This window comes from Nasonia vitripennis, unplaced genomic scaffold, assembly GCF_009193385.2.
Source record: "Nasonia vitripennis strain AsymCx unplaced genomic scaffold, Nvit_psr_1.1 unplaced0027, whole genome shotgun sequence".
Lineage (NCBI taxonomy): Eukaryota > Metazoa > Arthropoda > Insecta > Hymenoptera > Pteromalidae > Nasonia > Nasonia vitripennis.
Genome location: NW_022279806.1, coordinates 12704 through 40218, shown reverse-complemented (window position 1 = coordinate 40218; position 27515 = coordinate 12704). Strand labels below are relative to the sequence as shown.

Below are 27515 nucleotides of genomic sequence, written 5' to 3'. Positions count from 1 at the left end.
TCTTAGCTTTTTCACTATTTTAAATCGGCCAATTTCTACCAGGGAAGGAATGCGTAGAATTTCACACCACACAATTTTACGGTGTGATATGATTCAAGTATTTTTTGTGCCTCGATTACGGACGTAAAAGGCCTTCTTACACTTCAGATTTTGGAAAAAAGTAGTTATTTTATGTGTTTTGGCTAAGTTTATTGCGTAGCTCTCAAACCCCCGTGTTCTTGAGATATCAAGGTTTCAATTTTTTTTTCGAAAATTTTTTGATCCCTTATATCTATCAAACAATGTAGTTAAATGCTTCAAAATTTTATTTGGCGATTCACCATAAAAATGCTATATACTGCTAAAATTTTAAACTATTTTGTCGAGCGGTTCTCAAGTAAAGAGCTAAAATGTAAAAATCGTTTTCTCAAAAATTGCGCGAGCAACCTATCTAATGAATAGCCTGTTGTTTTATGATGGTTAGGTTGGTTAGGAACACATGTAAACATGCGTAAATTTCTATGAAAAAAAAAAAAAATGGACGGCAGTGTTGGTATTCTACAATAAAGAATCAGAGGGTTCTGCAAACTTTTGGACAATGACCCACCCAAAACTTATACATTAAATTATGTATCAAAAATTATGTGCCAATGAATTGGCAGAGGTTTTTTCAAACCTTTGCTTTCTCCAAACAATATTTTATTGATTGGACCTATAAATTTAGTCATAAATTGAACTAAACAAAAAGTTATTAATATTTTGAGCCAAAATTTGTATCACCCTTCTATAAAATTTAGGAGCTAGTGCCCAGAATCCGTCAAATTTTCTGCTCGATGGGCGGAATAAATCCTAGATTCTGCGCAGAAACTCTTTCCACGGGCGATTGTACTCGGCAGAATCTGATAAAAATTTCAGCAAAAGTATAGAGAAATACTAATGAGAACTTTAAGAAAAGGTTATAGCATAATCACCAGCTAATAAATTAGTTTAATTTGATTGATTCTTTAATTTGTCATATTTTATCGCTCCCAACGAAGACTAGTACATTTCGTATTTTTGCGTCAAAAACTAGTACATTTGGAACGTTTGCGCGACAGACTAGTGAATTTGGCTTTTGGTAGTAGTACATTTGATTTTATCAATATCATATAATATTACAAAATCCATCAAAATTTTCAAATTTCAAAATAATCAAATTTCTAAATTTTCAAGTTCCCAAACTTCCAATTTTGATGTTTTGGAATTTTTAATCTTTAAAATGTTCAACTTTTTAAAAGTCTTATTAAAATCTTGAATTATTGAAGATTTTGTTGAATTTTGGATTGTTCTACTATGCTGGAAAGCCGTTTTCGTGGCAAAAGTGCAAAATATATTTGTTTTCGCCGCAAGAGTGCAAAATATACTAGTCTATGACAAAAAAGTGCGTTACTTACCAGTCTCGGACGGAAAAGCGCTTAATTCATCAGTCTTCGACGGAAAAGTGCGTAATGTACTAGTGTTCGACGCAAAAAAGCGCAAGGTATTAGTCTTCGACGCGAGAAATGCAACTGTTCTAGTCTTTGTTAGAAGCAACGATTTGATACAATTCTACTTTAAATAAATAAATAAATAAATAAAGATATAAATAAATCAGAATAATATGGCATAATGAGGTAAAGGTTAATGACGTGGTAGGTGAGGTAATGACTTGGTACGTTCAAGTGAAATGAAGCTCAGTACATGCATATTGTATAATCTTTGCACAGATAGCAAAGTAGGACTGTATCAAATATAACACATTAAAGTATTAATGAAGTCAAATTTATTTATTAACTTTAGTAACTGGTGGTTAAGCTAACCTTTTAACATTACATTAGCGTCTCTCTACTTTTGCTAGAAGGGCCAGCAGATTCTGCCCGAGTATGGTCGCCCGTAGAAGGAGCTTTTGCAAATAACCTAGGATTTTTTGCACACTGAGCAAAAAATTCTTGACGGATTCTGGGCACCGGCTCCTCAATTTTATGAAAGGATGGTACAAATTTTGGCTCATAATATGCATAACTTTTTGCAAAGTTTAATTTATTAAGTAGATAAAGACTTTCATTAAGAGCTGCACTACGATTATTTAAAAGCAAAATTAACAGAGTTATTTTAAATATAAAAAAAGGCTAAACTTGGCTTCCTCCTAAAAGAAGCTTTAGAATAGCAAAACTTTCAACTTAATGTAAACAAATTAATGAAATTTAACTTACTTGGGCTCATTTTATAGTTTTTTTAAACCTATAAATTTTCATGTTGTTGTATATTTTCAGTAGGAACAATAGTTTAAAAGTTATATGCAAATAAAACGATTTTTCGTATATAAGTATAGAAAGTGTAATTTTATAATGATGAAAACGTGAGTTTTAGTTGTAGTTGAGACATCTTATAATACTTATATCTCACTTTTTTAATAAGTATATCATAATTAAGTATATATTTTTTAAACAGCTCTATATCACAATTTTGTATAACGTATGCTCGGTTTAAAAATTGAACATTTATAAAAAGTGTGAATAAGTGTGAAATACTTGTATTAAAAGTGTAATTAATTTATTTTAAAAATGTTCTAAAAACGTATAAAATCATAATTTTCTGGAAAAAAGTAGAGTTACAATAGTATAGATACACTATTATGTATTTGTTCTCAACTCTGCTGTTGATTATTCCCCGCTGAAGCGATTGGGTTGATTGAAAATCGAGATGTAAAAATTCTCAACTACATGGTGCACGACTCAGAATGCACGATTACCAACGCTATTTTCATGCATTAAAAAGGGGTCCTTTCATACCTCTTGGTCAAAAAAATACGATATGGGAGATGGGGAGAAAAGATATTTGAAACTCAGGTGAGGTGTTTTCGTTCTGAAAACCTCACCCTCGCTTGAAATCGCTTATTTTCTCCCCTAGATAATTCATATGCATTACAAAAATGCTACACGAGTGTGCCATCATATAATAGAAAATGTAAAGATAACAAGATAAAAATATGACAAAACTATGACGAACCACCAAAATTTGCCTATATTTTGCTACATCTATTTCTGACTACGACAAAAACTTATGATTTTATCAGGCTTCTCTTGCACTCTTGTCAGATTTTTATCGCACACAATATTATATAATATTACTATAATATTACCTATGAAATTCATAGGTATTATGGTTTTTTCATTTCTATATAAGTATATAGACCCGACTAAAAATAATCATATGACTTTCATATGATAATCATATAAAAATTATATGATGCTCGTATGATACTTTCGACCTAATACTTATATTAGAATTATATGATTGTCATGTGATATATCGCAAATTCTCATATAAGAAAGGGAACAAACATGATTTTTAAAACTTTTTTAAAAATAAAGTTAAGAATAAATCTTACACAAAAGTACAAGAGCTACGATTTTTACTGCAATATTTGTTAAGTAATATTGTTTTGAAAATTCAGTTTGCTAATAATATATTTAAATGATTGAGAGCTCACGTGATCAATATGGCGGCGCGAAGGATAAAAATATATATAGATGTATAAACGTATGTAAATTTTAATACATAAAATAACCTTATTGTTTTCTTCGAAATCATAATAGAGATAAGAGATAATGCTTCAAAATCAAAATAGATTCATGATGACTGAATTTATGCACTCAAATGCTCGTACTTTAGGTTAGGTCTTTATCCTTTGAGCCGCCATATTGGAGAGCTGCCGTTTTAAAAACTACTCAAACATGAATTTTTAATTTATCATATTAGGACCTAGAAGTACTAAATCAGCAAAAAATTGATGTATAACGTATTCTTATGCTATTTTCTACTGTATATAAGTATTTATATGTATATAGCAAAACCATGTCTGTTCCCTATTATCTGATTGTCATATGATATATCGCGAATTCTTGTTAAAATAAATAATCGTACTACGTACTCTATCGCTCTCTGATATTCATTAGATGTCTTTCTTTGTACTGGAAATTTATAATATGCTTAAAAAATTTACTTTTACAAAAGTATTACAATGTAAAAATTCCGGACTTGTGGAGACTTGAACCCGGGATCTCAAAATTATGAATTCAATTTGAATTCAGATATTCAATAATTTCATTTCGCAAGCGTGAAAGATGATAATATATTATTCTGCGGGAGACTCCAATCGAAATTCGTCGGCTATGTGAGCGAGGGGATGTAAGCTACGAATAAAAAAAAATTATTGAATATAATCTTTGGCTGTGAAATCCGTAACGATTTTTTTTCAATAATAGGTATCGCCTATACTCTTATTAAAGTCAGCTTCCACGTATTCAAATTCAGACAATACTTGATGAATAAATATAAAATAATGTTATAGGTTTATAAGAAAGTGTTGAATAATACGTTGAATAATACATCATTTTTAATTATAAAAAATGTTTTCATAACACGTGCATAAAAAAGACCATTTTCGGCGCCTATACACTGGGCCGAAAATGGGGTTTTCTGAGCGTCACAAAAAAGTAGAGCGAGAGTCCCTGATCACAATACATGTATCAATTAATCCATTTTCGCCCCCTATATAGGTAGAACGAGCCTACAATAATCGGAGAATCAGAAACCGAGCGGACCGAAAATGGTCGTTTTCGCCTCTAGAGGCGAAAACGACCATTTTCGGTCCGCTCGATTCATTTTTTTTGTTCATCTCCTTACTAAAGCTTTAAATCGTTAAAAACTGTTGAAACAATTTTCAAAATTTCTCAAAATGTTCAAATTTTCAGATTTTCAAAATTTGCAGTTTATGGAAATTTTTATTTACTAAATTTTAAAAGCTTTACTAAAAATATATTTAAATAAATAAAATATATATATACACACATATATATGAATCTATACACGCCCACCGTAGTGGACGACTCGAAAAACTCCATTCTCGATCCACTTCATAGGCGACCCAAATGGCCTAGGCGCCCTCGACTACCACTCGTGCTCAAACATCATCCTCGCTTGGAAAAGCCCATTTTCGCCCCAACAAAATACTTCGATTTAACTTTACTAAATCATGCACTGACTGACTACGATCTAAAAAAATATGCTCGTATGATGAAAATCTCAGATTTCGGAGGTGTTTTCATGAGAAGTAATCTACCACCCGATGGTCCATGGCATAATGAAACAGCAGTGGTAAACTTGGACGACTTTCAAAATAGAGGCACTCACTGGGTTTGCTATCGCAAACGTGGTCCTGAAGTGATTTTGATAGTTTTGTCGATCTTAAACCTCCTAAAGATCTCATGTTGTATTTTAACGTGAAAGAAGTGAAATACAACTATAAAAGAGATCAAAATTTTGACTCATTTATATGTGGCCATCTTTGTCTCTTTTTCTTAGCTGGGAGACTATAAAAGAGGTGCTCACTGACGAATAGAATCATTATCTTCCGATCAGTCATGGAAGATAGCTTCACTCTGAGTCTCTCAGGAAACTCATCTGTCTCAGAAGCGCAATATTTTCCTTCGATTGAACTACCGAAGCATACAAATTTTGTCTTGGGTTTAGTTGAACTTTTATCATTTAACTCTATTCCCAATGTTGACTATTCAAATAATAAACTGCATTTAAATGGAGATATTATTATTAATATTCCTACTGGCAGTTATGAGATTCATGCTATTAATCAATTTTTACAAGCAAATTTGAAATCCAAAGGAATCGAATTCTCGTTGAAAGCTAACAACAATACTCTTAGAAGTGAAATTCACTGCAGTCATCCGATAGATCTCACACCTCACGATTCCATAGGCCGTCTCCTTGGCTTTGCTCCTCGCACTCTCGAAGAAAACATTCAACACAGCTCTGATTTACCAGTGAAAATATTGAGAATCAATGCACTCAGAGTTGAGTGCAATATTACTGGAGGTGCTTATATCAATAATAAGAAAGTTCATACAATCCATGCGTTCTATCCCAGAGTGCCTCCGGGATATAAAATCATAGAAGTTCCGGCACACGTCATATATCTACCGGTCAGTGTCAAGTGCATAGATGATCTACAAATTCAAATTGTTGATCAGGATGGAAATTTAGTGAATTTTCGAGGAGAGGAAATAACTATTAGACTTCACATAAATCTGTATAATGGGCATCGTTTACAATTCTGGATCATATATAAATTAGTCACCATGGCAACCAGTCATCAGTCGACCGAAGAAACTCAAACCGTTAACACGCAAGAGCATTCAGTTTCTGAAAAGTTTAGGACTAAAAGTTCGTGGAAAAAATTCACGTGTATAATTCTTTGCTGTTTCCAGAAAAATGGACGAAATTCTAAGCATTCGTCTCTTACCATCGCGCAGCTCTATCCATATATGTGGAAAGTTGCAAGTAAAAGGTGGATCAGCAGCACTTGCTAAAAATAAATTTGTCAACAATGGCATTTGTCATCTGTTTGATGAAATTCGTTATGAGATTAATGCTGTGGAGATAGATAAAAGTAAAAATGTTGGTCTGAGCAGTGTTATGAAAGGATTGATTTCATTTAATTTGAATCAGAATGATATGCTGGAAAATGCAGGCTGGCTTGGTATTCAAGACAATATCAAATCAGTCGTAGATGACAAGGGAAATTTTGACGTTGCGATTCCACTGAGTATGATCTTGGGTTTTGCAGAAGACTATAAAAAGATTATAGTTAATATGAAGCATGAGCTCATTCTCACAAGATCGAGAAGCGACTTGAACGTAATAATCCAGGAAGGTACTGTAGCATCTGGTGTAACTACTTATGAAGATTACGAAGTAAAAGTATCAAAGATAGAGTGGTTGATGCCATATGTTGTTGCATCTAATAAACAAAAATTCAGCTATTGAATTTCATTGGTAAAGATAATCCTATCTCCATGTGTTTCCATTCTTGGGAGTTATTTGAATATCCTCTTCTCCCAAGCACTACTAAACACGTCTGGACGGTGAAAACATCAAATCAATTGGAATAACCTCGTTTTGTGATTCTTGGACTGCAAACAAAGAGAAAATCATTGAGAACTGCATACGCCAGTCGATTTGACCATTGTGAGTTGAGTAATGTGAAACTTTTCTTGAATTCACAATATTATCCATACAACAATATGAATCTCGACATAGCTAAAAATCAGTTTGCCATTCTCTATGATATGTACGCTAATTTTCAAAAATCCTACTATGGAAGAGATCCGCAACCGCTGCTGACAAAGTCTTCGTTTCTCAACTTTGCACCACTCGTAGTTATTGACTGTTCACGACAAAACGAATCTCTCAAGAGCGCTCCTGTCGATGTACGTCTGGAGTTTGAGGCTATAATAGATTTTCCTGCTAACACTTCAGCCTATTGTCTGATCTTACACGATCGCATCGTTCAGTACAATCCTATTAGTGGAGATGTCAAGAAGCTCGTCTAGGCTACATCGGAAAATGGAGTATGCAGTAGACATGACTGGTTTCAAGCAAACCAAAGAAGATTATATTCTAAAGGAATTAGCAATCATACCTCTCAAGGAAAATAGTGCAGATCCTATTGTTCTAACATTCAAAAATCCCTTCTCATGGAAAAAACTCTCAGACAGAATGCAAAGGGAAAACAAATGGCTCAAACATAATTATCATGGCATCAGGTGGAAAACGGATGGACATCGCTACTCTCAAATCGGAAACTTGCTTCGTGACGCTTTACATGATGCATCAAAAATTGTTGTCATGGGTGCATTAAAACAGAAATGGCTTCAACGATTCAAATTTCCTGTTCACAATATTGAACAGTATGGCTATCCGTCAAAACCATATTTTAAGTGCGACACAGTATGCACAAATCATAATCCAAGCTATAAGACGACCTGAGCATTGCACAACGTCAAACTCATGAAATTGTTCTATCAGCAAAAACTGTAAAGTAAAATAAAAAAAAAATTAAAAAAGTAGAGAACGTTATAGGCATTCCAAAACATAATAGAGAGAGAGAGAGAGGAAAAATTATTCCCACTCTCTCATCGGGTACTAAAACACTCTGAGAGGAGGGAGGGTGTTTTAGTATCTTGGAGAGAGAGAGAGGGGATCCCTCCTCTTCCATCGGGTTCCAAAACACTCTGAGAGGAGATGGGGTGTTTTAGTATGCCTATGTTTTGGTATGCCTATAGCCTATCTACTACTCTTAATCCATAATATATCCGAGCGTAAGAAAAGTCACACGCCAACGTATTTTCTACAAATTTCCCCCGCATCGACTCAATACTATCGTGCATCTTTTCCGACCGACCTTTTTTTTGGAAAGGACAGAATCTGCGCCTTAGTTGTAAAGAGCATTCGAAATCTCGACCCAGAGTCTGAGCGTAGCATCACGGACATCTGTGAAATGTACAAAAAAAAGGATTTCTGACTTCTGGGCCCTGAACTGCCGCGCACGTGCATCCTTGTTCGTAGAAAGGCCATCAAAATTTCGACGGTTACAACTTTCACTTTTAGCGACGTTTATCTTTCTTTTAATGTTTTTCCTTTTTTTTTTAAATATTTTTGAATTTGGCATGTGACTATTAACCTCATTAACGGATGTAATTTTGCGATTATATTAATATTAGTTATTTCTAAATCGATAGATTCTAAGCAGTATAAATAGGTATAAACGTTATACAATAATATTTTCGATGATGCCTAAATTATTGTTGCTATGAACTTTTAGCATAATTCATTATTCATATCAGAATTACATTATTATTTATCATCATTGATTATTACAAATTGCTATATGTATACAAATTAATAGAACAAAGCCGATATACTTATCATTTCATTTTCTGACAAATCATATTGTTACAATTATTAATTAAAACAATGTGTATATATTAGCTTATACTTTTTGCTTATATTTTTATATTCTGAAACTTTACAATCATGATTTTCGTTTAAAAATATATTCTGAAAGATTTTATTTTACACTAATTATATAATAATAAATATTAATTCTTGCTATTTACAAACGCGTTAATTTAAACAAATGTTAATGGAAAAAGAGAAAATAAATAAGTATATCTGTCAGATGTATCATCCAAATATTATTGTATTTTTAATGTAAACAATAGAATATTACTATATTTTTAGTTAAATTAGTAGATAGGCTATAGGCATACCCAGAACATAGGCACCCCTCTCTCTCTCCAAGATACTAAATCACCCTCTCTCCTCTCAGGGAAAGATTGCAGCCCTCCAAAAAGAGAGGGAAGCGCCTACATTTGCTTGGAAAAGCTCCTCCTTCTCTGATTTTCGAGAAACGTGTGAAAAGCGAAGGTGGTGGAAAGTGTGTAAATGTATCCTTATAAGATAGCAGTCAAAGCTAATAAATTTATGGGAGAAAAATAAATCCCGCTTTCTCACAGTTTATACTGAAAGATAATAACAAGAATAATAAGCACATCTGCTCGGTCTCGTGAAGTGATGAACCCTCAAAGCTGTTTCCACGTTAGATTGTCACGAGTAGAGATAATTTTCACACACACTTGAAATTACTGTCGATTCTTAAAGAGATAATCTTACGCTCAATAGATCACACAGGGGTATCTGTAAGTCTTCTTGTGCGGCAAACGCGCAGGTATACACATTTCCTCGACCACTTGCTTACATACGGAGATAATCTTATTCATAGCACAAACTTACGCTCAATAGATCTCATACGGGTATCTGTCGGACTTCTTGTCCGACACGCGCGCAGGTATACATATTTCCGCATGCTTACCTGCACGTACGTATACACATCTGACCACCTTTCTCACAATCTCACTCAGATGTACTTCCTCGACCCGGCATGCTTATCTGCGCGTACATATGCACATCTGACCCGTCCCCTTCTCGCTCAGGCATACATATTTTCCCGACAGCTTGCTAGCCTACGCGCAAGTATACACATCTGGCTGATTGCTTGCAGATTAGCAGATAGATTATCCGCCAAGTTAATATGTTCATGTGTGCGTTTCAAGAACTAGGATTTTGAATTTTCACACAGATAAGTCGGATACGTGCTGAAGACGCTCGCATGAAAATTTAAGATATGGACAGTCAACAATGATCGCTCTCTCTCTCTCTCTCTCTCTCTCTCTCTCTCCCTCTCTCTCTCTTTCTCTCTCTCTCTCTCTCTCTCTTTCTCTCTCTCTCTCTCTCTCTCTCTCTCTCTCTCTCTCTCTCTCTCTCTCTCTCTCTCTCTCTCTCTCTCTCTCTCTCTCTCTCTCTCTCTCTCTCTCTCTCTCTCTCTCTCTCTCTTTCTCTCTCTCTCTCTCTCTCTCTCTCTCTCTCTCTCTCTCTCTCTCTCCAAGAAAGCGTAGTTGTGTACTCGAGTTATTGAGGGATAGGCAAATTTTGCTGAGAGGGAGGAGAATTTGAAAATTCCGATGGGAAGTGTCTAAGGGAGGTTCTATGAGAAGAAAGTGGAAATTTTTCGCTAATCGAAGGACTTTTGGCAATTGAAGTGGAAAGAGAAGCTTCGCTGTCCACCATATTTAAGGACCTGGTGCATGCTTCGTCAGTCAGTTCACTCTTCGTTTTCAAGTTCATTCTTCAATTCAAAGTGTGAGAAGATGGAAGGAATCAACGATAGCATGAAGGCAGCTTTTGAGAAGGTCAACGGCTACAGAACAATTGTCCATCTCTTTAATGTGGCGTGGCAGTTGATGTCCTGGACATCGAATGGAATTAATGATGATTCCATTTTGAGAAAGTGTAAGTGTTATTTTTTTACATTAGTTTAGATTTTATTTGTAACATTTTTTTTTAAATTTAATTATTTTTGTTATATTCTTCAGCTCTACCAGCCGAGTTAACTGCTGCGATGAAGCAGCTGCATGAGGGTGCGGCCACCTCACCAGAGTCGCAACAACAGCAGCAACTTCCGTCGATTGGTGTGATGCAGATGTTTAAAAGTATATCATCCTTATCAGAGATGCACCATCAGCAGCAGCTTCCACAGGAGCAAAACTCGCAGCAACAAGCAGCAGTCGCAGCAGAAGTCGCATCCGCAGCAAAAGCCACAACCGCAGCCAAAGCCACAACCGCAGCCAAAGCCACAACCGCAGCTAAAGCCGCAGTCATAGCCAAAGCCAAAGCCAAAGCCAGAACCACAGCAGAAGCCAAAGCCGCAACCGCAGCCAGAACCTCAGCAGAAGCGAAAGCAGCAGTCGCAGCCAAAGCCACAGCAGAAGCCGCAACCACAGCCAAAGCCGCAGCATAAGCCAAAGCAGCAGTCGCAGCCAAAGCCGCAGCAGAAGCCAAAGCAGCAGTCGCAGCGAAAGCCGCAGCAGAAGCCGCATCCGCAGCCAAAGCCGCAACCACAGCCGCAGCCACAGCACCAGCTAGGAAGCCACTCAGGGACCCTCGCTCTCCGCCGGCAGCCAAAAGTGATCGCCCTTCTACGTCTGCGAAAACTGAACGTCCGTCCTCATCAAGCGATCGCAATCGCTCATCTTCGAGAAACGACCGCACTTCTGTAAGAAGCGATCGCTCTTATGTACCAAGCGATCACCGCACAAGTACGACAAGCACGAGAGCTGATTGCCAAGCGTCGAATACATCTGTTAGCGCTGTTGAGCATTTACAGCCTCCTCTATGATCCGTAATAGCATCCAAGGGGATTAAGCTATCACAATCTTCAAGGGCGAGATCAAGCTCGCGTTCAGGCTCAAGCTCGAGTTCAGGCTCAAGCTCGAGTTCAGGCTCAAGCTCGAGTTCAGGCTCAAGCTCGAGTGTAGGCTCAAGCTCGAGTTCTGGCTCGAGCACCAGCTCGGGATCCAGGTCGGGATCCGGCTCTGACAAAAGCGGAAGTTCAAGAAAGAGGAAATCTGATGGTTAGTTGTAAAAAAAAATTTTAATTTTTTCAAAAAATAATAATACATATTTTTTCTTTAATTGCAGATGAAGCAATCAATGGTATAGGTGGTAAAAGGATGACAATCACATCATCTCAAGAGAGCGAGAAATCAGGTAAGATAATTTTTTGTCATTCATTTCATTTCATTTTTTATGATAATATATACATTAATTTTTTTTTGTTTTGTTGTTGCAGCAGAAAAGAAGGAACGGAGAAAACTTACGTTGTCTTTAAAAAAGACTGATCTACCACCACCATCTCCGCGACAGCAGCCATCACCACAGCCTCTCTATCATGCAGATCAGCCGATGCCACTTCAGCATCAAGCAGATCAACCGATGCAACTTCAGCATCAACAAGAACAGCAAATGCCACTACAGCAACGAGCACGACCGCGTATATTGCATGACGAAATGCTCAACGATCCGCTTATCGTGTTCAATAAGAAAGCAAATATGCGAAAAATCTGAATGATATTTTTCAATCAATTTTTGTAATACATTTTTGATAAGATAATTGTAAAAAAATAAAAATAAATAAACATAATTTTCCACTAATATTTTGTGTTTCCTGCTTGTTTAAACATTATTCCTTTTAGATATGTATATTATAACGCATGCTTACTGTCGTTTATCGTGCGTTACAACCAGGGCCAGAAGGGTCCTGTTTATTATAATTAGAAACGTCGGACATGCAGAAGGCATGGCTCGGCCGACTCACGGATTTACCTATGCCATCTGACACATTGTCACGTCTTGACAGCAGCGTGCGAGTAGGTGACAACAACGTACGTTGCCGAATATATATATATATATATATATATATATATATATATATATATAAAATAGTTTTTTAAACGATGTACAAAAGCTCTTTAATGATAAGGTAAAGAGCTGCTTAGATGAGTATAATGCAGTGAAAGTTAATTCTGACTTCATCGCCGAATTTTCTATGCAGAAAAGTGGAGAGGAAACAACGGACGTTAAATATTTTACTAGTGAAAGTGCGACGATATATTTGTCAATGAATTTAGAGGAATGGTTTAAAGACAATATCAAAGAGCCTATTCTTGCATAGTTAGAAGAATTTCAAAAGGACTCAGGCTGGACTCTTAAAAGTATCATAAGTTTGTGTATAAACATGAAAAAATATTCTCCAATTAAAGGGTCTTCTTACATTCCTCTTCCAAAGTATATAGAACGCAAAAAAGCGTGCGTCAATGTTCGAAATTATGACAATCAATGTTTCAAGTATGCTATACTTTCAGCAATATATCCTAGTGCCAGTAACGCCCATCGAGTTGCTCAATATCGTGTGCATGAAGACAAGTTAAACTTTAGTGATATAGAATTTCCAGTAAAGCTTAAAAATATTGTAAAATTTGAAAAACTTAATGATATTTCAGTAAATGTATACATGCTAAAGCAATATGGTGCAAAATTCGAAGTATCACCTTGTCATGTTACATCTGAGAAGAAGGATCAACATGTAAATTTGCTCTTGATTCAAGATTTTTACATAAACGAATATGAAGAAAATAATCGTGATGATGATGGAAGCTTACCTAAATACCACTATGTTTGGATTAAAAATATGTCCCGGCTTTTGTGTTCTCAATTATCTAAATCTCATATAAAATCTCACCATTGTGAAAGGTGTTTACAAGTATTTTACAATGAAGAAAGATTGGAGTCTCACGAAAATAACTGTAAAAATTTGAATAGTTGCCGGATAAATCTGCCTGACTCTAAGAATAACATTCTTAAATTTGAAGATTATAGTAAGAGTGAAAAAGTGACTTTTGTTATTTATGCAGATTTTGAATGTATGTTAAAGCATACTGGAAATGAAAATGCTTTTCAACTGCATGAAGCGTACAGCATAGGCTACTATATAAAATGTAGCTATGATGATGGATTATCTAGCTATAAATCATACAGACAAGAAAATAGAGATGAAAAGACAACTGCAGAATGGTTTGTTCAAGAGCTGAAATCAATCGGGGAGCAGATTGATCTACTCTACAAAAATCCTAAACCATTAAAACTTACAGACTTGGAAGAATTATCTTCTCGAAGGGCAACGATATGTCATATATGTCGAAAACCAATCCATGGTGATGAACTTGCAGTACGAGATCATTGTCATCTTACGGGACGGTATGTTGTCACTTTAATTACTTTGAAAAATTGAATTTACTAAATTTTTTAGCCTAATTTTTTTTCTTCAGTTTCAGAGGTGCAGCTCATAATTCATGTAATTTGAATTATAAGAATTCGAGATTTGTGCCAGTTATTTTTCATAACCTCAATTATGACACACACTTCATTTTGAATGAAATCATAAGAGGTCGTAAGAGGTCGACTATTCTTAACAATTCCCGATATCCTGAGTTAATCGGACCCTATAGGGGTTAGATTGACTCTTTCCTATATTCATACACATTTCCCTTTCATTCTTCCTCTTAGAAATCAATAAAAGAAAAGCATTGAAAAGGACTCGTCTCGTCCCAGCGTATAGCTAAAACAGAGACAGATTTTCTGCAGTGACAACTGAGATTAAACTCTCGGATGTTACAGAGAGACGTGACAAGGCCGTTAAGCATATGAAGCTTCTGGTAAGTTTTTTTTTACAAAAAATCTCTTAATATATTTCATTGGAAAATTGTTTTTAATATTAAGAAAATGGTTTTCCATAGCGGAGAAACTTTTTCAACTTAGACGCTCGACAAATGGAGCGTATATGGCAAGTTCTTAGAGAGTGCCGAGATGACAGTAAGGCACTTTAAGGTACATTTTCATTTTATAAACATTTTATTATTATTATTTCTATATTTAAAACTTTATGACTATGTAGACGTTATCGTCTCTCCGTGATACTATTTATTTATTTGTTTTTATTAGTATGGTATGACCATTGTTTATTTTATTATTTTGTAACAACAAAGTATATGATTTCTATATTTATTAGTATTATTAACTTATAATTTTTCATTTTACAGCGAAGACGGGCTGAAAGAGTATATAAGCCGAGGGGCCTAAAAATTCTCAAACCGTTTGAAATAAATTGCTGAGGATGCGGTAAGCTATTATTATTATTATTATTTTATCTAATAATATTATTATTATTAATTTATGTAATAACAATCTTTTATTTTTTATGTTAGAAGCTCCGGAGGAATGCTTCACAGACGGCTGATTGCGCTATATAAACAGTCAAAACTATACGAAGCAAAGAGAAAAGCGAGAGTGTCCAACCCTCTGAAAAGGATTCGTTCGTGTTCAGCGCGCGGCTAAGTATTTCTAAAAAAGAGTAGCAATGAAAACTGTACATTTGTTAAGTGACGAAGTTTCTGGATGAATATTCAGAATTATTATATAGAATCAACCAAAGCCAACGGAAAAATCCAGAAACTTCGACACTTAACGAATACACGAAGATACCCAAAACCAAAACAATTTCTCCTCCTTCGGCTGAAGCGCGCGAATCCTTGCACATGAATTTGTAAAATTTGATGGAGACGTTGATACGGAATATCACCAGAGTTCCATGCTATTCCGTGGTGACTTTTTCTAACCATCGATTCATGCATTTTTCCTCTTCTGTAAGTTCTTCACATGCCATTGGAGGTTTGAATAGATATGCGGTCGGTAAAGTAGATTTCCTCAAATTAAGAAAACTGATTTCTTTAAAAATAAAAGTATCTTTTGGGGTTCTTTAGAATTTTTGAATATAGCAAATATATGCGTGTTTTTTAAAAATTGCAAAATGACGTTTCTAAAAAGAAATCGTAGTCACGTGCTCTTGCCATTTTCCAGCTTTGTAGGCGGTTAAGCGAGAAAGGGTTAGGTTAAGGTTCTAGTATTATGGTTTTATAATAAGAAATCCGCCTCACACTCTTTTAGGATTGGGTATTTAAAAATGTGTAGCTCTCATAGGATGCTTTGGAAGTAAACTCATACCTTCCCGAGAAAACCTTTCTCCTCTCCTAGCCATAAGACTTTGAGGATAGACATTCTTTTAATAGAAAAAAAACTTTTTTTATTCACTTTCCTAATAGAAAAATTTCCGGTATTAATATCCCCTCACTTTTCTTTGAGTTAATGAAAGCCGTTGAACGCAGGTCAAAAGATGAAGTTCGCACTATTGTGCAATCGGGCTACCTATTTGGTCTAGCTCAATGTCCCCGTTTATAGGCAAGGCATCGAATTATGCTAAATCGCATAATTAAAGATGCGCCCGGTGGAAGTAAAGGAACTCGAGGATCTCCTCGGCTTGCGTGGCGTGATCCCTGCCGCAGAAGAGGTAATCGCAGCCGTCATAATCGGCACTGCTTTCGTTGCACTGCTTGTCGACACACAATGCATTCAGTAATCTTTAGGTTCGAGTATGTCCATTGCTCGTCTTGGTTAAAATATGCATTAAGGTGACGAGCTGAATGCAAATACATACATATGATATGAATATGCACAGAATTAACATGATTTGTTGATTATTTAAATCCGGATATACAAGGCTACAATAAGTTTGTAAAAATGAAAGTAAAAGTTAATACGATAAAGGCAGATTTCTGGATTTACCGGTATAGCAGGATCTGTAGACATCATACTCAAGTTTCGGAACTGAATAAGTGTAAAACTTATTTTAATATTATAATAACAAACTTTAGAAAACTTTATTGAAAAACATGTTTTTCAATAAAAAAAGCGAGAGCTAAAACCGGTATCTTTCTTGCCTATTATATGTCATACAAAGATCATACGTTTCAAGCAATTAATAATTAAAGAGAGGATTGAAAAGAAAAATCATTTCCTTGATAGCGAGCTATTGCTTTACAAAAGTGACTCGACGCTTGTTTTATTCAAGGTCAATTCCGATACACGTATAGCATACGAGGTTAGTGATAAAATTGCCGTCAGTTCATTGTCGACCAGCGTGAAGTGACGAAGATCTGTAAGAATTAGAAGAAGAAGAAGGCTAGCCTTGTTTTGTATTTGATTGTGCATTTAACTCTGCAATATAAACGTACAGTCGCAACAGCCTTTTGCTCGTGAACCAATAAACGATTAAGAACGATATCTTAATTATTGAACAGATAGACTAGTGACTTGGCGTAGATAAATTAAAGAAATAAGGAAAATGGAGCGATGGGCAGGAAAAGTGGCTGTTATAACTGGAGCATCGTCTGGAATTGGTTTGGTGACTGCCCAAGCCTTTGTTCGCAAAGGTTTGATAGTAGTTGGTCTCGCCCGGAGAAAAACGGCGATGGAGGTATAAATAGTTTTTTATCAGTGGTATTTTTATATTAAGGTGGTGTTCTACCAAATTTTTTGGCTTTTTGAACTTTTTCATTTAATTGTAATATTTTCTTATATTTTGCACTCATATTTGATATAAAAATAAGAGAAAAATATCTAAATTTTGAGAAATTTTTGAATAAAATATTGCAAAAAGACATTAAATAATGAGGTTACTTGTAAAAATCTCTTGTGCACTAGGTTTCGACTAGAGCCAAAAAATTAATAGTGAATGTTTTTATTAATCTAAGATGAACAAAGTTTAATACTCCAACTTTTAAAAACACTTTTTGAGCATTTTTGACAAAGAAAAACTGATTATTGAGCAAAAAAACTATGAAACTTTTGGCTCAAACATGTCAAGAATGCTCAAAAGCTTTTTTTTAAAAGTTGGAGTATTCAGTTTGTTCATCTTAGATTAATAAAAATTCACTATTCATTTTTCGGCTTTATTCAAAACCTAGTGTATAAGACACTTTTGCAAGTACCCTCATTATTTAATTTTTTTTGCAATATTTCATTAGAAAAAAATTATAAAAATTGCTCAAAATTTAGATATCTTCCCCCTTTTTTATATTAAATATGAGTGCAAAATTTGAGAAAATATTACAGTTAAATCAAAAAGTTAAAATATTTAGTAGAACCCCACCTTAATGCAATTTCTGTTGATTTCCATTTAGAATGGCATGAAAGGCATCCAAGGACCAGGAAAGTTTCACGCAAAGGAATGTGATTTATCATCCGAAGAGAATATTGACAGTGTTTTCGAGTGGATAAAAAAAAATTTAGGAACCGCTCACATTTTGATAAACAATGCTGGAGTTATGAAAGAAAGCTCTATAGCTGGTATAACAATTTTGAACAATTTCTTTTTATAAAGGCTTTTTGAGATTACTAACTATATATTATGAATAACTATACATTACGGTAATTTTCTAAATGATTTTCTACTCAGATGCCAGTACTAAAGAAATGCAATTCATTATTAATGTCAACGTTGTGGGTGCCCTCATTTGCGCTAAACGAGCTATGCAACTGATGAAAGAGAACGGTGCGGAAGGTCACATCGTTAATATAAACAGGTTAATATGTATACATTAATTTCGTGGTTTTAAATAAGTAGCGTAAAATACTGTATTGTGTTTGTTCTTGTGAAAATAGCGTTGTAGGTCTGAATACAACAACGGTACCGGGCAGACACTTTAACGTTTATTCTCCGACGAAGTACGCTCTCAGATCATTGTCGGAAACTCTTGCTCATGAGCTAAACAATACTAAAATTCGTGTAAGCGTAAGTATTTTGTCAATTAAAAAAAATCGATTTGATATTACTATAAATCATTGTGGGTATATGAAGGCTGATTGTCTTGCATAGAACATCAGCCCAGGAGTTGTGAAAACTGAACTTTTAGAAATGGCAAACATGGATACAGCTTTTCTAGACGTGGTTCCAGTGTTAAAGCCAGAAGATATCGCTGATGCAGTAATGTACGCAGTTGGAGCGCCGCATCACGTTCGAATATGCGAAGTCACGATCAAACCAACGAATGATGCATTTAGTTAATTCAATGTAACAGGAACATGCGGATTTTAATATAAAATTGGGGTATAATAATAATTACTTTGAATGTCATTATCATAGATGTATCTAGTAATAGTTGGAGATTAACTTCTCATTTTTTATAAAATTGTGTTACACTATCAAAAATCAATGTCGGCGTCGGACCATTAGAGTTTTTATTCGGTAAATATAGTTGTTGAGATAGATTGAGATACGTAGAGATTCAAACAAAGGATAATGATTTTATATCAAAAGCTTCTAATCGGACTATTTTTGCTATTCTTTCCAACCACTAATAAATTTATAATATACAAAGAGAAAAAGGAAATTCCCAACAAACACGTAAGCCACAGAGAAATAACGTCATTTATAAAGAAATCTTCATTTCCATTCAGTACTCTTATATATTCAAAAACATTCAAAGTCCCCAGGTATTGCACGAAAGTGTAGGCTTAAAATGTTAATTTTTCATAAGTGCCGTTGCATCAATGGATGTGACAGCGTTTCTGATATACGTCGGATATGGCTAATATAGGCAAACAAATCAGGATCGAATATGGTGTTCAGAGATGTTCATGTGAGACTGGTAAACATTGGATAAGACCTGAACTAGGAAAGTGCAGGAATATATTACTAGAGACAATGAAAAGTCTTGATGACCGGATTTCCTTTCTCGTAAAGGAATGAAAGGGTAAGCTTGATCACTTTTCGCTTTTTAATGAGAGCGTCTGTACTGAGACGGATGTGTTAGCCACTCTTCTGGACAATTACTTCAAGTTAAGCAGGTTGAGATTGAGAGTCGACGAATTCATTTACAAAGAGAGACCTAACATTTATGTAATAATAATAATTAATTGGTTAACACAGCATTTAGAAATGATATTCGCGCTTAAACAAAAAGGATTGAACCATACTACTGCCATACTAATTCACAACAAGAGTGCTGTGCTCGTCGTAAAATTATGTAGCGCATACTCGATCTGTAAGTTACAGCTAAGACGCTTACGTTTCATTCTTTCCTCTATAACATCTTACTTACTATAGTCATGCTTCATTCACTGCAATCTCTTGAGCACTGCCGTCTCTATGCCCCCGATAAAAAACAGCAGAAAAGCAAACCAAAAAATATTTAATTTCAAAAATGACGTCAGTGCTGACGAGAGAACAGTGCCGCTTTTTTACATTAACAAATTTTCGAGACACAAAATTGTGTGGAGGACACCAAAAGAAAAAAATCGCTTCATAGCGTTACTAGCTTATATATATATATATATATATATATATATATATATATATATATATATATATATATATATGTATAAATACTAACAATTACTTTTTGTAGACCACCGACAGATTGATTTTTAAGTTTTCAGATTTAAAGGCTTCTTCTTCGAGGATTCTTCTTGTTGCCGCAACGAGCTCCTGCATTTTCCTGAACATGGCCTACAGGTGAGGACCCAACTCCTTCTCTTTGTTGCCTTCCTGCTGCGTTTAAATCTTACACTCCTCTGCTGAGGTTAGCCTCAACTATTGGTTTGGTGGTGTTCGCTTGGACATCTGCCAGTGGCCTTATTGGCGGCCTGATAATAGGCCCTGGTGATGACCTGTTGTATTTCGATTCTACTTTCCATGATGTTATTTTCGGGTTTTGTTAGGCTTGTTGCCAAAGTGTTGCAAGCTTGGCCAGTGATGTCGCGAGAAGTTACTAGCAGAAGAGCTGGTGAATGGATGGGTTTCAAGGCCGATTGGCTCACCAAAGCTAGCTGAAATATGCTGGGAACAAATGACTTGGGAGACGAGTTTATAAAGTACATCGATGTATGCTCGTTATATCAGTAGATAGGCTATAGGCATACCAAAACATAGGCATACTAAAACACCCCCTCTCCTCTCAGAGTGTTTTAGTACCTGATGAGAGAGTGGGAGAGTATCCCCAGTCTACCCCCGTATGTATCTTTTTGAAAGCTTGCATGAGCGATTCAAAGTTTTCTCATCGCCTACAAATGCTATTAGCTGCTTGTGGGACTACCCCTAATTTTAAGTCCCAATTAGCTTTCCCAGAAAAACTAGGCTGTTTTCCTTCCAGAGATCCGCTTTTAGCGATTGACAAGTGGCGTAGAGACAATGGTCACAAAAATGCACTCCGACCGATAGGCCTGCAGAGAGCACGAAGATGAACATGAGCTAATAGGACTAGAGAACGACAAACAATACTTATAGTGATTGACGAGTAACTTAGAGGCATGCACCAAGACCGATGGGTCTCATAATAGTCATTTTTGGCAGGAGATCCCTTATTTTGTTGCGCTACCTGCAGAGAGCGCGGAGATTAACACGTCGTACTGACTTTGACGAGTTTCCTAGAGAAATGCAGGAAATCCCTAAAAAAGATGCAGAGGCACCGATAAGTTTCATGAAGGTACTCCTCCCTTATTTTTCCTTTCGCTAGCAGTGGATGAAAATGTGTGAGTGTCGCAGATACCTGCAGAGATGAACGTTGTAAAGGCTTTTAGCTTTTGACGAGTGACCGAAGAGGGTCGCAGGAATCTAGAAACTACACCCGCTGGCAAGACCTTTCTTTTTGTTTCGCTACCCACGGTGGAAATCAATTATTTTTTGGAAAAGGTCTGCAAAAGTGCCCATAGATTATCTAACGAAGGCAAGTGAACCATGCCATGGGATTCGCCGACGCGAAGCGTCTTGGCATGAATCCCGGCGGTCTAAGTGTTGCTGGTTGGGGGTCTGGCTTTTTACCTGAGCCAGGTGTATAAAAGCTGCTGTTGGAGGACAAGGAAAATCATTCGAATAAGTTCACCATACAGTGTGCGCATGTTCTGTAACTTAAAACTACGAGTGCAAGATTTATTAAACAAAGCCGATAATGACTTCATTGTTGAGCAAATCAAACGTAGAGGAGGAAAACAAGGAGATATGAGAGAGAGAGAGAGAGAGAGAGAGAGAGGGGGGGGGGAAATTATTCCCACTCTCTCATCGGGTACTAAAACACTCTGAGAGAAGAGGGGGTGTTTTAGTATGCCTATGTTTTGGTATGCCTATAGCCTATCTACTTATATCCTTACATTTGTAAGCGTGGAAGGTTGCCCGTGGGTTACCCAAAAATTTACGTGGGCAGCGAGTGTGAACTGTTGACAAACGGTATGCTTGACAATTTTACCGGTATAGAAGGTCTGGTTAAGTGTTCGAATTTATCACCACGCGATTTATTTTTACCTCTCTTATATGTAAAAATGAATGGCAAACTAATGTTTGCGCTGTGTCGCACTTTTTGTGAAGAATCACGGCAAGACAGCGAGTGCAATCACGAAAATCCAGGCGATCGCGAGTTCTCGGGTACGTGAGTCGCCGATGAACTTCGTAAAGCGATCAAGCTTGGTTATCGAGTTACAGCCATACATGTTATATGACAGTAGAATATAACCGAGCTTGAGCAATCTACGGGTGACGGGGGACTATTTAGCGAGTACATTGATACGTTCCTTCATCTCAAGCAACAAGTCTCGGGCTTTCCAGGGTGGTGCGGTGGTGCGTAGATCAGACGGAAAAAGAGCGGTATATTCGCGAGTACCATGAAAAAGAGTACATCCTGCTCGAGCGCGAAATGATTGGTAAAATTCCGGGGCTGCGAACGGTTGCTAAACTCTGTTTAAACTCCTTTTGGGGTAAATTTGGACAGAGAAGCAATCTCAAGCAAACGGCGGTGGTTAAGAAGCGCGAACATCTTCTCACGCTTCTCGTGGCGAAGGATAAGGAGGCATTAAGCATCCTTATAGTCAGCGATGAATTATTATATGTAAACTGATCATTTATCTGTTACAATGCCGCTACCCTAAGCGGGTCTTGGGCGTTGTCGTCCAGATCGGACGGGTGGGTGCCTATCACCACTACACAGCGCGTCCTTAGGTTGCGGATAGAGGAACAGCCCCTGAGAAAGAGGTTAGCTGCGAATAAATTGAATAAGCAGCCGCGGACAGCCGATAGGAACAGGCGTGGGTGTGATGAGCCCACACTGTCGAACGCATTCATCTAGAAACACTACGCAAGCACCACAACAACAAAAACACTTCACATTATCTCTTATCTCTCAATCTATCTCTTTCATCACACATTACAAAAATGGGCCAAAATCCTGCTGCCGAGGAGGATGCGGGAGCGATGACAACTGCCCCAAAAGGGGATGTGTAGAATGATTCGTCACCTGGTCTTACGCGGTAACGATGCCAGCGAAGGCGCGCTGCCTTGCAGGTGGGCGTTAGGATGCGAGAATGAAACCGTAGTGTGTCTGACGACGAATTGACACTGTCCTCGTCAAAGTCGGAAAGCTCTCATACTTAGTTCTAGAGAGGTATGGGGGTTATCACCTCTAGAACGGTGGACTCACCTGCGATCGGAACAGGATCCGAAGCGCGCGGGTTTAACATAACATCATGGCTCAAAAAAATCAAATCCGAACCAAAATGGACTTTAGGGTCGGAACTTGGAATGTTCGCAGTCTATACAGAGCAGGTGCGTTTAAAGAACTCGTAAAGGAAGCTGATAGGTACAATCTAGATTTGGTAGCAATACAGGAATCGCGGTGGCCAGATGGCGGAGTACTAGCATCGGGTAACTTCACGTACCTGTATGGGGCCGGGAGTGGGGGATCTCTAGGCACCGGATTTCTCGTAAGCAAAAGCATCATACATTCGGTTAAAAGTTTCAAATCCGTCAATGATAGGCTCTCGTACATCATTATCGAAGGTGAATGGTATAGATATGTATTTATTAATGTACACTGTCCTACGGAGGACAAAGAAGAAGAAGCTAAGGATCTCTATTACGAAACTTTAGAGCAGGTAATCGACCAGTTCGCGTCTTACGACACAAAAATAGTATTAGGCGATTTCAATGCTAAAATAGGTAGGGAGGAAATGTTTAGGCCTACTATAGGTAAGGAAAGCCTGCACGAAGCCAGCAATGATAACGGTATTAGGGTCATAAATTTCGCGGCGGCAAAAGATCTTATAATCAAAACTACGTGTTTTAAGCACAAGAACATACACAAGGCAACGTGGACATCGCCGGACGGGGCCACACAGAACCAAATTGATCATTTCCTCATTGCAAAAAGACGTCATACTAATGTTCTTGACGTAAGGGCTTACAGAGGGGCAGATAGCGACTCGGACCACTTCCTAGTAGTAGCCAAATTCAGAGCTAGACTAGTAGCGAATCAAAATAGTAAGCGAGCAAACAAGGTAGAAAGCTTCGATATTGAGAAACTACGAGATAGAACAGAGCGAATTAGGTACCAGATAGAAATTAATAACAGGTTTCAGGCACTTGAAGAAGCAAACAGATCGCCGGAGGGGAATGACGAACCGAATAGCTTATGGGGGGACATCGAAAAAACGGTAAAAGAGGCCGCGAACAAAGTACTGGGTAAAAAGAAAAAGCCAAAGAGCAAACCATGGTTTGACGAAGAGTGCGAACTCTGGTTTGAAAGGCGCAAAAAGGCTAAATTAGATAGCTTACAAAATAGAAGCGATAGGACCGTAGAAGAGTATTCTAACGTAAGGAAACGAGTGCGATCTACAGAAATAAGAAGCGGGAGTATCAAAAGAATCTTATTAGGAGAATAGAAACTAACAGTAAGGAAAATAACCCCCGCGAAATGTACAGAGGGATTAACACCATCAGAAAGGGTTTTAGGAGTAGAGCGCAATTGATGAAGGACGAAAACGGGGACCTCGTAATAAATGACAACGAATTACTGTCGCTGTGGAACAATTATTTCGATAAATTATTAAACGTGCACGAAAATAGCGAAGAATTCGGGGACGAAATTCACACTGCTGAACCCCACGTGGAGGAACCGAGCTACCAAGAAGTAGAGGCCGCGATTAAAAAACTAAAAAACAACATAGCCGCGGGAAATGACTCTATACCAGCTGAGTTATTCAAATATGGGGGCGTCGAGCTCACTTTCAAAATCTATAAACTAGTATGTGCCATCTGGAAAAATGAAACAATACCCGAAAATTGGAAGGAATCTATCATTATACCGATTTTTAAAAAGGGGGATAAGACAGACTGCAATAACTATAGGGGTATTTCACTTTTAGCAACGTGCTACAAAGTTCTGTCAAACGTAATACAAGCTAGACTCACTCCATTCGCGGAAGATATAGTAGGAGATTATCAGTGCGGATTTCGGCGCAACAGATCGACGAGCGATCAATGTTTACCATAAGACAGTTGTTAGAGAAAAAGTGGGAATTTTGCGAAACCATACACCAACTATTTATAGATTTTAAAAAAGCGTACGACTCTATTAAGCGAAGCAAAATGTATCAAATTCTAGTACTTCTCGGTGTACCGAAAAAACTCGTGAGATTAATTCAAATATGTCTGAACGGAAGCACGGGAAAGGTCCGAGTAGGCGGTAATGTATCAGAAACCTTCATGATACGCGATGGTTTAAAACAAGGGGATGGACTCTCTACGGTGCTGTTCAACTTAACGTTAGAGTATGCCGTTAGAAAAATGTAGGTTAGCCAGATGGGCGCAACCCTTAATGGAACAACGCAGATACTAGGCTACGCAGATGATTTGGATATACTGGGGGATTGTAGGGAAATGGTAGCAAGAAACGCGGAAATCCTCATAAAAGCGGTGGAGTATACAGGGTTAGAAGTGAGTGAATCAAAAACAAAGTACATGATTGTGGATAAGCTAGGGATCTGCAGAGGGGAGGAAGATCTCAGAGTTGGGAATTTTACTTTTGAAAAGGTTAGCGAATTCAGGTATCTGGGTACGACCATAAATGATAGAAACGAGATTAATGTCGAAATAAATAAGAGACTCCATTCGGGTAATGCTTGCTTCTACGCCGTGAGTAATATACTTAAGTCGAGGCTGTTGTCTAAAAACGTTAAAATAAGAATATACAGGACAATAATACTGCCGGTGGTTCTGTACGGGTGCGAAACGTGGGCTCTCACTAAGCAGGCGGACAACCGTTTTAGGGTATTTGAAAATAAAGTCTTGCGAAAAATATACGGGCCGAAGAAAGATGAGGAAACCGGGGAATGGAGGAGACTACACAATGATGAGTTACACAATCTGTACGCGTCACCAAATATTAACAGAATAATAAAATCGCGCAGATTGGGATGGGCAGTGCACGTAGAGAGAATGGGAGACGACCGTACGGCAGCGCGTGTCATGAAGGGCAGGCCGATGGTAACGCGACCTCTAGGTAGACCTAGACGTAGATGGGAGGACAACGTAAAAGCGGATCTAGTAGAAATAGGACGGGTGGGTGTCGATCGGAGAGGTGCATCTTGGGTGGGGTTGACACAAGATAGGGCAGCGTGGAAGGCTTGCGTAGATGAGGCGATGAACTTTCGAGTTCCAAATGCCATGTAAAAAAAAAAAACTGATCATTTATAAACGATGCTGTTGAACCCACAGCTTATACGAGTGTCGTTATAGCTGCGTATACAACTGCACAAGCGCGCCTTAAATTGTACAGTTATCTAGAAAAATTGGGTCGACGTATCTTTTACTGCGATACAGACTCGGGTATTTTTGTATCGCGCAAAAATTCAAACGAGTACGAGCCACTGTTATGCACTTTACTTGGAGAAATGACTGACGAACTCGGCGAGGGCGTCGTTTTACGCCTACCGCACACGCAATGAGAACACTGGTGCGGTGACGGAATGTTGCAAAGTAAAGGGTATTTCGCTTAATTTTTCTAACTCTGTAAAAATTAATTATGATAGTATTAGGGGAATGATTGAGCAATATTTCGATGAGCGTGAAAGAGACGTGAATGACGACAAGACGAATAAATGCAGTAATATTAAGATAAGAAATTTAACGCTATAAGACAAATGCCAGACCATAGTGTAGTAAAGCGCAGTGAGACTAAGAGTTGTAGTATAGTATAACCAAATGTATGTTTCTTTAGGAGTCTCGTTACCTTATGGTTATAAGGAATAGAAATTTATGTACGTGCGCGTGTGCGTGTAACGAATAAATTAATTTTAAGTATATCATAGAGTTGTAAGTTTTTTTTGTAAATAATAAAAATAGCGCATATTTTTTTGTTAGAGTGTAAGATTTTGTATCCTTGTTATAATGTAAGCAATATTATAATTTAAAAAATGTATTTTTTCCTAATTATTTTAAATAAAAACATGTATTAATAAAAATTATTTTATAGCACTGGGTGGCATAAATCCGCATAGTCCATTATTAAACCGTGCTGATCGCCCTCGCTACGCTTCGGCGCTAACTGCACAGTGCAAAAATGGATTGTTTAGGCCACGGATAGGCGTGACAGTGGATTTATGCTAGTCAATGCTATAAAATAGCATACGATACTCGTGGCATAAATAGTCCGATACGGCACGGCGTGTATTAGCACTCGAGCGTAGCGAGGGAGCTAAACGCCGTGCCGTATCTGACTATTTATGCCACTTGTACCCTGGTAGAAATGAGTCTAAGAACAGGCTAGTAACTGGCCAGTTCTTAGGATTTTTGCAGATTTTTACCCTATTTCAAAATCCTTGTATCTTTCGATAGGGACGGTCATTTTCGGCAATTTTTTTTTTAATTCAAGATCTCGGGCTGAGAAGTTCAGTAATGTCGGAAAAATAATGCTCGCTTGGCCAGGTAATAAATTACCCGGGGCGCAATAATAGTACATTGTACAACAAGGGGCGAATGTGCTTTTCCAGACTCGGATAATGTTTGAGCACGATTGGTAGTCGAGGGCGCCTACAGCAAAATCAAA

General features: G+C 37.2%; 2 protein-coding genes across 3 annotated transcripts; both read left to right on the top strand.

The window, feature by feature from the left end:
• Positions 1 to 10232: 10232 nt before the first annotated feature.
• On the top strand, positions 10233 to 12314 carry LOC116418106 (tol-Pal system protein TolA-like). 2 transcript variants are annotated; one of them, XM_031933248.1, is made up of 4 exons: positions 10233 to 10707; positions 10791 to 11828; positions 11896 to 11964; positions 12050 to 12314. In XM_031933248.1, exons 1-2 carry the CDS (start codon positions 10503 to 10505, stop codon positions 11213 to 11215), a joined length of 630 nt encoding a protein of 209 aa, XP_031789108.1. In that variant the 5' UTR covers positions 10233 to 10502; the 3' UTR covers positions 11216 to 11828; positions 11896 to 11964; positions 12050 to 12314. The 2 variants fall into 2 exon arrangements, with proteins under 2 accessions (XP_031789108.1, XP_031789107.1); XM_031933247.1 differs by having other exon boundaries at positions 12047 to 12314.
• A 4368-nt stretch (positions 12315 to 16682) lies between these two features.
• On the top strand, positions 16683 to 18963 carry LOC100117099 (farnesol dehydrogenase-like). Its single transcript, XM_001599801.5, has 5 exons — positions 16683 to 17122; positions 17829 to 17994; positions 18104 to 18230; positions 18310 to 18439; positions 18524 to 18963. The coding sequence occupies exons 1-5, from the start codon at positions 16991 to 16993 to the stop codon at positions 18710 to 18712; spliced, it is 744 nt and encodes a 247-aa protein (XP_001599851.1). The 5' UTR covers positions 16683 to 16990; the 3' UTR covers positions 18713 to 18963.
• The last annotated feature ends 8552 nt before the right edge of the window (positions 18964 to 27515 follow it).

Coding starts and splice junctions, on each gene's coding strand:
- LOC100117099 (XM_001599801.5), top strand. CDS start 16,991: ATGGAGCGATGGGCAGGAAAAGTGGCTGTTATAACTGGAGCATCGTCT. Junction 17,123..17,828: donor GGAGAAAAACGGCGATGGAG/GTATAAATAGTT, acceptor ATTTCCATTTAG/AATGGCATGAAAGGCATCCA. Junction 18,440..18,523: donor ATACTAAAATTCGTGTAAGC/GTAAGTATTTTG, acceptor TGTCTTGCATAG/AACATCAGCCCAGGAGTTGT.
- LOC116418106 (XM_031933248.1), top strand. CDS start 10,503: ATGCTTCGTCAGTCAGTTCACTCTTCGTTTTCAAGTTCATTCTTCAAT. Junction 10,708..10,790: donor TGATTCCATTTTGAGAAAGT/GTAAGTGTTATT, acceptor TATATTCTTCAG/CTCTACCAGCCGAGTTAACT.